General features: G+C 43.8%; 1 protein-coding gene across 1 annotated transcript in view; it reads right to left on the bottom strand.

Moving 5' to 3' along the window:
• Window positions 1-9,925, bottom strand: part of BFSP1 (beaded filament structural protein 1, filensin) — a 68,280-nt gene extending 58,355 nt beyond the window's left edge. Inside the window, exons 1-2 of the mRNA XM_006902085.1 lie at window positions 9,555-9,925; window positions 2,581-2,641 (exon numbers count right to left, since the gene is read on the bottom strand). Of these exons, the coding sequence (XP_006902147.1) occupies window positions 2,581-2,641; window positions 9,555-9,925 (432 nt within the window). The remainder of the gene's footprint in view (window positions 1-2,580; window positions 2,642-9,554) is intronic.
• Window positions 9,926-11,219: the final 1,294 nt, after the last annotated feature.

Raw genomic sequence — 11,219 nt, 5'->3', positions numbered from 1 at the left:
ATCATTTAACATTCTGCCGAAAGCATCCTTGATTATAGCAACTCGAGAACTCACCTTAGTTGTTTAAAATGGCTGCCTAGAGCTCCCCAGGGCAACATCTGAGCACAGCAGGAAAAGAGTAACTTTTATGAGAAATTCTGAATGTTGCATTATGTTAGCAATTCTGATAAAGCCATAGGCATAGGGAGAAGATGGGGATAGTGGACCTAGAACTGTAAATAAGAAACCCTTCAACTAGCAAGCCCTATTCCTCCAACATTTGTCCTCTGAAATGGTAAGATGGGGTCTGCTTACAGCTATTTGCATCTCTGTTTACAGTGGTATGTACAGTCCCCACTATCCAGAATTACCTATTTGGAAGTCATGGCCTGCAGGCTAATTAAAATCCAATCAGAATGAAGATGGAGACTGATTCAAAGAAAGGAATTGTTCCTGCAAAATATGGCTGTATATACTCTAAAAGGGTCTCCAGCAAGAACTCAGAATCTGTATGATCCCCCAGTGGCTACTCAGAATGTACCATGAGAGGGGAGTTTGAGAGGTAATGAAAATGTCTTCCCTTGCTCTCTTGAGAGGTTTCCTGTGGAGAAGCAATCTCAAGACAATCACAGCTTTCAAACAGCCACCACCCAAAGCAGGATCTCTCCCAAGTTCAGTGTTTCATGTCAGTTTATTTGAACAGTAAAATAACAGCTGGCCATTGCCATGCTGGAGTCTGTGGCAGCTTGCTGCTGTTGTTAGCTACCTTCAAGATGTTCCTGACTCATGTGACCCTACCCAGAGTGGAACAAAACATTGTCCAATCCTACGCCATCCACGATAGGCTATGGAAGGGACCACTATGACACAGGCTCTCCACTGACTGGTTTTCCAAAGGAGATCAGCATCTTAGTCTTGAAGCATTGCTGAGACCTGCCGATCATAGCAGCACATACTGGCAGATGGGAAGGGACTGGGCTGAGATACTTTGCCTAAAATTCAAACTCCTATCTCCTCCACAAATGGTTAAAATTCTACCATTAAACCACAAATGATCTATTTTAACTGCTTGATATAACTTATAAGCTTAATAGAAATATTTGTCATGAAACGGTGTCTTTGTTAGCTATTACTGTTATAAAAATAGTTACTCATCTAATGCTGCTATAAGGTATGGAAATACCATAAATGAATGAGTTCAACAAGTCGTAGTCCATCATCTCACTGTTTAGGCCAAAACTCTGATTCCAGGGTTCCAAAGACTTCCTCTCCTCTCCGTGTGTTGTCTCTGAGAGAAGGTCTTTATATCCTCTCAACATCTATGGACCTTGCATTCTTTGGAGTGTTAAGACCAACTCACAGCTAACCATCCAGCAGGTTTTCAGAAACAGTAAATCACATGAAAGGAGACTGACCATCTTTCTCCCATGGAGCAGCTGGTGGTGTCCAAACACATGCCTTTGGGTTGTCAGCACAGCTCTGTACCAGTAGGCCACCAGACCTCTCTAACTCAAGGGCCACCCCACTGTCATCCTACCTTAATAGGACCACATGGAACTCCCAAAATGGTACCATAGGCATGTTGATGTTAGATGTCATCAAGTTAACTAGGACTCATAGAAACCCTATGAACAACAGATCTGGACGTTTCCCTATCCTGCGTCACCCTCACAAACTCATATGCTGGGGCCATTTGTTGTCAATATGTCAATCCATCTTACTGAGGCTTTCCTTCTCTTTCATTGAATCCTCTACCTTTCCTACATGATGCCTCCCTCGATGCACTGGCCCCTCCTGGAAGCATGACCAAAGTATATGAGATGAGTTTTCACCATCCTTGTCTCTAAGGAGCACTCTAGTTGCATTTCTTCCAAGACAGATTTGTTTGTATACTCAATACTCTTCAACTGTACCACAACTCAATGGCAAGATTCTTATTCCATCTTCCATGCATTGTCCAACTTTCAGATGTACGGAAGCAACTGAAAATACCATGGCTTGGATCAGGTGCACCTTAATCCTTGAACTGATATCATCCTCTTCAACACTCTGAAGAGGTCCTTGACAACAGATTTCTCCACAGGCACAAGGTTAGGATTTACTTAGAAACATGTCACAAAATGAATGGTGATGACACACATTTTAGGCAGATACAGTTCAATCCATGTGTTTTGTGTTAGATGAGTGTGTGTATATTGTATCTGTGCATGTGAGTTCATGCACAAAGATTTAGTTGAAATTAAGAAGTTAAAAAAAGAGAATGACTTCTATTTTTGCCCTTCCTTAGAAAGTTGGGAATAGAAATACTCTTTGATTCAGCAATCCCTCTACAAGGTATAAATCCCAAAGAAATAAGAACTTTGACACTGACATACATGCAGACCCATGTTTATTGCAGTGTTATTTAAAGTATCAAAGAATTGGAAACAACTCAAGTGTTCAGCAATGGAGGGATGAATAGCTAAAGAAACTATGCTTTACTCAAACAAAAATAAACAGAAACAACAAAAGGAAAGAGAGTGATTGTTACAAAAAGTGATGAATCCTAAAGACACACTCAGGTTGGAAATTCACCTGCATCCACCACTACACCCAGCTCACCTTGTTCAGCCGTTCGAGCACTTCTTTCAGCAGCAGCTGACATTCACACTCATTTTCATACCTGAAATGAGACACATAAGCATGAGTCGGCCAGCTTCTGTGATTGATCCGTCAATCACTGTGAAATTGTTCTAAGATGGGGGCTACATCCTTTTGTTTAAGTTTCAGATGACAGGCTCTTCATTTTAAAGCAGTAAGGAATGCTTCATTTGGCAGCCCACTACTTTCCAACCTTGTTCATACTATGGTGTGTGAAGAAAAGGGCAGCATGTGCACAGTGCATGGGTCACTGGAGGAAGTAAAAAGATGAGGTGTCTACATCCTTGGGCTCCAGACCCTGCCCCCACCATTCCCTTCATCCTTCCCCACCAGCCATTCTGGGTATGGGAAAATCTCCTTCTGGCATACTTCTAACCCAGCACTGCTGTGAAACTGAGGGTTGATCCACACAACCTACAGCAAACTATTTCTTGATACATTAAACATTAGCTTTTCTAGATTGTGTTGTTTAATCTCCACCAAATCTGGCATGAAGATAGTTATTGTTATGCCCAGATGAAAAATGGGGAAATGAAAACTAGGGCACTCACCCAAACCTCAAGCAAATGCTGTTGGCATGGAACTGGCACACGAGAGTCTTTCCTCGGGTGAGCCCAGCAGTGATCAGCTGCACTCCCCGAGAACTGTGTGTGGAAGTAGTCCTTATGCACTGACAGAAGGAGGGCCAGTGTGAAAATGCTCACTGTGGTTGGGATTCCTGAGGCCTGGTTCACAGTGACTCCCAGAAGGCCCCGCAGATTAATGTGCTCTCAAACACACAACTGTCATATGTCTAACAAAGCTCTAAGTCCCGCTGCAGCCACCTGCCTCCTTTCCCACTCGCTACTGCTGCTCTCTGACACCATGTGCCGAACACACCACTATTCTCGAAGCCTCATCTCAAGATGGGCTCCTGGAGGACCCCAAGCTAAGAGAACAGTGGAGTCAAAACTTAAACTTACCCAACACCAAATCTGTGTTCTAACAAGTTCACCAAATGGCCTCAGCAGAGCAAGTAAATACCTCTTCTCCTATCATTTAAAATCACACAAGATTAACAGAAGTAAAAGATACTAGAAGCAGATGTATATCTTCTTATCAATTTCTTGACTTCTAGAAAATGGCAGGGACCATTCTGGAGAGTGTGCGAGTGTCCTTGGGAATTTAACCCTGTCAAGGTAGAAAAAGCAGGAGCTCTGGTAGCCTATGGTAAGGAGCTGCACTGCCAGCCCAAAGACAAGTGGTTCAAATCCACAGGCTGCTCTGTAGGGAGAAGATGGGCAATCTCCTCCTGTGTGATTTACAGCCTCTGAAAACCCACTGAAGGGTCTGCAGTGAGTTGGTTCTGACTCAGGGGTTCCTAACACCAATACACTAACTCAGACAGAGAAAAGGCCCTTTCTGAATGGCTCCTGTCTGTACATCACATTGTTAAGTGCTGTGGTGCTAACTACGACTCATAATAACCCTAAGAACAATGGATGTCATCCTCATTACCTCTGAAGTACTCAAACCTACCTTACTGTCACTGCATCGCACAGCCACCCAATAGCCACTCTCCCCTTCTTCTACAGGGTGAGAGCCTTTGATGTCCTTGTTGCAGCTGGGTAATGAATGATAAACAGACGTCTGTTTGGCAACATCCAGAAATCTTTCCTAAGAGATGGTAGATTTTTCTGCTCTGATGACAATGATATCTAACATTTTCTACAAATCAAGGAAAGAAATTGACTAGAAGGGAGAAAAATACACTTGCTCCAAGTACCTACTGGTTCTGTTAATCTGGGGTGGGTTTTCAGCTGGGCACTTCCCTGTTCTGGCAAGGCAGCTTTGTACAGTTGTGTGAGCACAGCCTTCTTTGCCTCTATTTGTGCATTCCTCCTCTAATTCTACAGGATGAACATGGATGGTGCTGAACAAAGCCTTATGTTCACCAGAACTTTAACAGAGAAGAAGGCTGCTGTCTCGGGTAAACCACAATCATTTCTGAGTCTGTGCTGTTTGCAGCTGAAACTAATCTTCATTAACAATCAGCCTAACCTGCTAGATTTAGGTACCTTTGTTCACAAATGTAAAAAGTATTAGAGCTGTGTTCTGAGAATTAAAAGTCCTGAACTTTGCAAGAACAGTTAGCAGTGTGTGCACAGGCTGTAAATCCATATAAGAAATCCAGTTAGATCCAGAAAGCAAAACATTTCACAACATGATGTCACATTTAGCTGTTCTTTTCATGTGTTGCTCTCTTAGAATCAGAAATTATTTGAAAGTGGATCATTATCTTTAAGAATAGAATTTTTAACAACATTCTCACTTTCTTATTGCTCTTCCCTGTTAGAAACATCTAAGTTTCTGTAGTTTAAAAATGTGTTGATGTCAAACAAATTGATAGAGAAGCTGTGGTATATTCACACAATGGAATACTATGCTGCATTGAAAAACAAGGAACTCATGTAATATTATTCAAAATGGGTGACCCTGGAGGACATTATGCTGAGTGAAATATCTCAGTCATAGAAGGACAAATACTGCATGATGCCACTGTTGTAAAACAGGACTGACATCGGGATTGGGAGGAGACTGAGAAAGATGAGTTAAATATTGTATACTGCATTGAAACAGATGAGGGAGAAAATGTTTAAAAGAGATATGTGATTAGGTATTTTTGTCATGACGGGAGTCCAGAGCAAAGACTTCATAGTGGAGTGGACCTGGGGGGAAGGACTGTAAATCAATGAAAGAATTTTCTTTTACTTTTCCAAGCGGGGGTTGTACTGGGGGGAGGGTTGGAAGGGGAGAAAAGTGCAACAATGAATGAATGGAAATACAAAGTCTCTGTAAATTTTCATTGAAATTAATAATTTAAAAAAATTTTAAGTACATAATGAGGTATAAAAATGAAAAAAAATGTGTTGATGTAATAAAGTGATAACTTGGGTAGTACTCACACTACAAAGACAAGTCTCTATCTTCCATTTAACACAAGTGATTTCCTTATAAAGAATCCATGATAAGAATTTATACAGTCATATATTAATGTAATGAAACACATTTTTAAAAAGAAACACTTGGGTTCAATCATCTAATTGAATAAATTACTTTTTATTATATTCTGTTAATTTTAGTTAGTGTTTAATTTTATTTAGTCTTTGCTCGACCTTCTGAATACTTAACTTTTAAAATTATTAAACTGCATGGGTAGAAAATAGGCATAAATGCTTAACGCTGAAATCGAACCCCAACTATACATATATTTCTACATTATTTTCTCCTGGCTTTAGCTAGTCATTCATTCACCTCTGGATTGTAAAGCCAAATTCATTCATTCATTCATTCTCATTCTCTCTCTCTCTCTCTGTCTGTGTGTGTGTGTGTGTGTGTGTGTGTGTGTGTGATTTATATAATAAATTTCAAATTCTATTACTTCAGTCAAGATAGTCATACCTCTCTAAAGGGTAGTGGGAGAGACTAAATTACAGGAGAATTCTGTGCCAGTCATAGAACCTGAAGAACTGCTCTAGGAGGGGGAAATAACTCAGGGCTCAGTGAGACCAAGGACTGACAAGGAGCACTCAACTTGAGTGTGGGCACACAAGATCCCGCCCACCCAGAAAAATCACATCATAGGAGAGAACAGCCTAATGACCACATAAAGGCCATTTTTGGATCTAGGGTATCCTGCCGGTCCAGAGAGCCACCCCAGCTGTCTGAAACAGTGTCCTCTCCCTCTTGCTTTGTGCTTCACCTCACATGGTCCTATCTCTTTAGGGCTACAGAATGGCTTCTCTCCAACACAGATTGTACAGGTGAGGGGGCCAAAATCCAAGTTGGATTCTTAATACTTACAGGCCCTCTTCAAACTACAGCTATCCCATTAAGGTCCCTTTTCCTAACTCTTAATCTGTTTTGTTGATCAAAACCAGAAATAGGTGTCTGATGGGAACTGAATCATCAACAAATATGACTTGGCGTGTCCTGTGAACTTAGCAGGTCCTGGTAGCCTAGCAGATTACATGTCTGGAACCCAAGGGTGGGTAAGTCCACCAGCTGCTCCTTGCAGAAAAGATTCCATCTCTTTCTGACTCTTTTTCACGCAGCCTCCTGGGAAAAAGTGCAGGTTCAGAACTTCGGGGATTGTAACAAGTAGGAACTGACTAGCTGACAGCGGGTTGTGTTTCATTGTTTTCCTGTGGTGGAACTTAAACATAGAACAAGTTTGGAGGAATCCCCTGGGTACTCTAGACCAGAGGCATCCTAATGCTAACTACTGGAGTGGCCCAGGTAGCTGGTTAGAAATTAAAACTCCCAGACCTAGTAGCAAGAAGCTACACTGCAACCCGGAAGCCACGCAGTTCAGATCCACCAACTGCTCCATGGGAGAAGGATGGGCAGTCTCCTTCTGTGTGATTAACTGCCTCTGAAAACCCACTGGAGGGTCAGCTACAGGTTGGTTCTGACCCAATGGTATATAACAACACCCAACCTCAGGTTAAGCCCTGGACACCTTTATTTTAAAATAAAACTAATATAAAATTCTAAATGCATAAATCTCTTGGCAAGGTAAAGCAACTTCTTTAAAGATGTAAAGATATGTTCCTTGGGGGGGGGGCCTCTGGTGGCCTAGTGGCAAGAAACTGCACTGCAATCTCAGAGGTATGCGGTTCAAATCCACCAGAGGCTCTGCTGGAGAAGGAGGGGCAATCTCCTCCTCTACCAGTCAGATCTGATTTGACAGTACACACACACACACACAATTTAAAAAAAAAAAAGGTAAGTTCCTTTTAAACTTCCTCTCCCAGTTCAGTTTCCATTTACCCCGTTCTTACTCCCTTAACCTACGCATGTAGCCAGTTTCTCTACTTTGATATCTCTATCCAGAAATTCTTTGCAAGCAAAAAACCTTTTCTTCTTCCCCTTTTTCTTGTAAAACTAAGTGATAATGTACTATTCATTTTCACAACTGTAGAGTATTCCATTGCATGGATGAACCATAATTTTATTGAGGCACAAGTTCGACTCTACCAGCTTCTCAATAGAAGAAAGGTGGACAGTCTCCTCCTATGTGATTTACTGCCTCTGAAAATCCACTGGAGGGTCAGCTATGAGTCGGCTCTGGCTCAACGACACACACACAACATATCCCACTAACAGGGATTCAGGTTCATTCCAGACTTCTGCTCTGGCAGACTGCTGGAGCGTGGCTACAGAACAAATTCCTCCAAGGGGCACTGGTGAGTCAAAGACTGAATGCATTTATAACTCTAAAAAACATTAACAAAACCCGCTTACCAGGTTTTCATCTTTTTAACAATTCCTCAGTGACTGGCCCCACAGCTCAGCCTATAAAGAGGAGGAACAGTATCCTGGGCCTGGATTTCTTAAACTTTCTTAAACCAATCATCACCTGTCAACCTGGTTAAAATGCAGACACTTGCACAGGAGGAGTTCTGGAAAGGAGACAAAGGTTGTGTATCTAACAGTTCCTAAATGCTGCAGGACCCTAGAGGGCACATTACGATGTAATTCCCAAGTGTCAGCTGTGATGTGGTGTAAAACAATTTCGTCTGAGCATGCCCAAGATTTTAACCCCATTCTCAGTGCAACTATTTACAAACTGAGGAACTTTTCTCAAACTTCTACATTTCCCTCGTCTATAAAATGCCAGCTGTACTGTCTCTAACAGGATAAGGCTTTGGGAATTGGATCACATGAATGACTCTCCAGAACACTGTGCTGAGCAAAAAGGAGCCAGACATGGAAGAGGATGTGAGGCTCCAGATCAGCAAAGCAGTAGTGGTGGCATAACAGCTAAACACTCAGCTACTAACCAGAGGGGAGGCAGTGGGAAGTGGCTGAAATTTATCCAGAGGCTCTGCAGGACAAAGGGCTGGAGATCTGCCCCATGAATGTTACAGCCTAGGGAACCTGGTGCGACAGGGCCACTCGGTCACATGGAGTCTCTGTGAGTCAAAAAATCAGCTACAGGACACCTAAGCAGAACAGGCAAGAGTTAATTGATGGTGACAAAAATTAGACCTGGGAGAGAGGAAGAATGGCTAGAAGAGGTGACTGACTGGGAAAGGTCAGGAGGAAACTTCCGGGCATCAGAAATGTTTCTTACTCATTTTTTTGGTTCATGAATCAAAAAGCAACCAAATTTGTCACCACCAAGTCAGTTCCAACTCACAGCAATCCTGTAGGACAGAGTAAAATCATCTTTCAGTTTCCCAAGAAATACTAGAAGAATATTTACCTGTACTTTTTAATGCAAGGTCATTTCACAACAAATTATGGATCACAACAAACATTGCAAAGAATAGGAATTCTGGAACACTTGTGTTCATGTCGAGGGAGTTGTACCCAAGAGGTAACAAGAAAGAGTTGTAGTTATGTGCCATTTGAGTAGCAATCGACTCAGTTGAAAAACTGAAAAACCTATACATTTTTTTTAAGCAACAAAAAACACTGTTACTGAGTCTCTGCCAGCTCATGAAACGGAGCAGAACTGCCCTCTAGGTTTTCCAAGACTGTAAATGTTTATGCAGCCGAATGCCCCATCTTTCTCCTGCAGACAAATGGTGACATCGCTGGAACAGCTCTTAAGCAACCAGTGTCACCAGGGTCCTTCTGCACTTTCGTATGTGAATTAAACCTACATTTTAGAAATTATTAGAAATTCAATGACACTATTTCACACAGAAAGGTTTCATAATCTGGGAAATTAAAACTAGTCTCCTGTGGCGGAAAGGTGCCACGTTCTCATTCTCCATAGGGATAAAGTCAGCAGCTGCCAAGAGACCACAGCCAGGGCACCTAAGCCTGGCGACAAGCGTGCGCACCGATGCCTACAGCTGCTCCAGCAGCTAGAACTCGCGCGGGAGCGCAGCGGACTGCGCGCTGGTGGCTGTCGCCCCGCCCGTGCCCGGGTGAGAACTCACTTGCACCGGAATTCGTCCCGAGAGCGCTGCGCCTCGGCGCCCTGGCGCTTCAACCGGCCGCGCTCCACCGCCAGGTCCCGGGCTCGCTGGCGGTTGCCCTCTACCTGCTGGGCAAGCGCCTCCTCGGGGGCTGCCAGGTCGCCCAGGCACCGGAAAGCGTAGACCTGTCGGCGGAGGGCGGCGTGGCGCTGCTCGAGCGCGCGGGCGCGCTGCACGAAGGTGGCCACGCGCTCGCCCAGGCCCTGCACTGCCGCCAGGCCGCGCGCCGCGCCCGCGCTCCCCGGCCGGCTGGGCTCTGGCGCCCGTGGCGGCTCTTCTGAGTGTTGGTGCTGCTCCCGCAGCATCTGGAAGGCGAAGGTCCGCCGGTACATGGTGCCCGGTGCCCAGCCCTACCCGACCACCCCGCACGCCGCGCTAAATAAAGTCCTGCGGGCCCGCGCGCTGCACTCGGCCCTTCCAGAGCCGCCCAGCTGTTGAGCTCAGCGCCACGCTGCAGCCAGGATCGAGGAGGATAAAGGCGCAGGAGGCCTGCTTTTGTCAGCCGGATTAGTGGGCCCAACAGCCCTGGGGCTGGAAGGTTAAACCGGTCAATGCACTTTTTTGTTCTGTGATGAGTAAAGCCTGTGGCTTCCCGATTGAACCGAGGTCAGGAAGCCATGAGAAACGTAGCTTTTGTGTGTACTGGGGCGAAGGGTGAAAATAGACACAAAATACACCCCTGTTCAAGCACTTGTACGTGAGCAGCTCATTGACGAGGGCTACAGACCCCAAGCAGAGTCATTATCCTCTCTAAGCATGTTTATTTCACCGCCCTTAACTTAAACACCGCCCTTCCCATTGGTGTCTTGGTTATGATTGTCCATTGGATTTCTTTAAAAGAGTAAATCGTTATTTAGTTTAAACATGTTTCATTTCACAGCTTAAAAGTTGCTTTTCAAGCAACAGTTGTAGGATGTAGGGGTTCCTCCAGAAATTTTAATTTCTGGTCCACATTTTTTTACTTCTCTTCAACTAAACAGATCTTGAGCAAAACATTCAGTAATGAACCTGGAAAGCTAACCATTTCTTCTGAATGACTTCTCCTTACTTGGATCCACAATCAATCCACTTGTTATCAACAGACGTATTGCATTCCGAAAAGTCTGTAGCCAGGGACCTTTCCAAATTATTGAGGAGCAGTGATGTCAGTTTGAGGACTAAGGTGTTCCTGATTCAGGCCATGATCTTTTTAAATCACTTGTCATGCATCTGAGAGCTGGACGATTAACAAGAATGACAGAATTGATGCCTTTGTAAGGTGGTGTTGGAGAAGAATACTAAACATTCCATGATCTGCCAAAGGAACAAATAGATATATCCTGGACAGCATGCAGCCAGAGTGCTCCTTGGAGGCAAACATGATGAAGCTTCATCTCACTCACTTTGGGCATGCTGCTGGGAGAGGTTATTTCTTGGAAAGGGACATCATGGTTTGGAAGGTAGAGGGGCAGCAAAGAAAAGACCCTCAACTAGATGGGCGGGCAAAGTGACTGCAGAGGAAAATAGAGTAGCTGGTGTTAGAGACAATGGAGTGATACAGAAGTTTGGCGAAGTTGTTCATTTGGGACATCTTTCACTTCTGTCTCATTAGAATCATCTTTGTACTGATCCTTGTAAAACAAATGA

This window comes from Elephantulus edwardii, unplaced genomic scaffold, assembly GCF_000299155.1.
Source record: "Elephantulus edwardii isolate Elephantulus edwardi_28Jun2011 unplaced genomic scaffold, EleEdw1.0 scaffold00366, whole genome shotgun sequence".
Classification (NCBI taxonomy): Eukaryota; Metazoa; Chordata; class Mammalia; order Macroscelidea; family Macroscelididae; genus Elephantulus; species Elephantulus edwardii.
The sequence above is the reverse complement of the archived record's forward strand: the minus strand, read 5'-3'. Positions and strand labels throughout refer to the sequence as shown.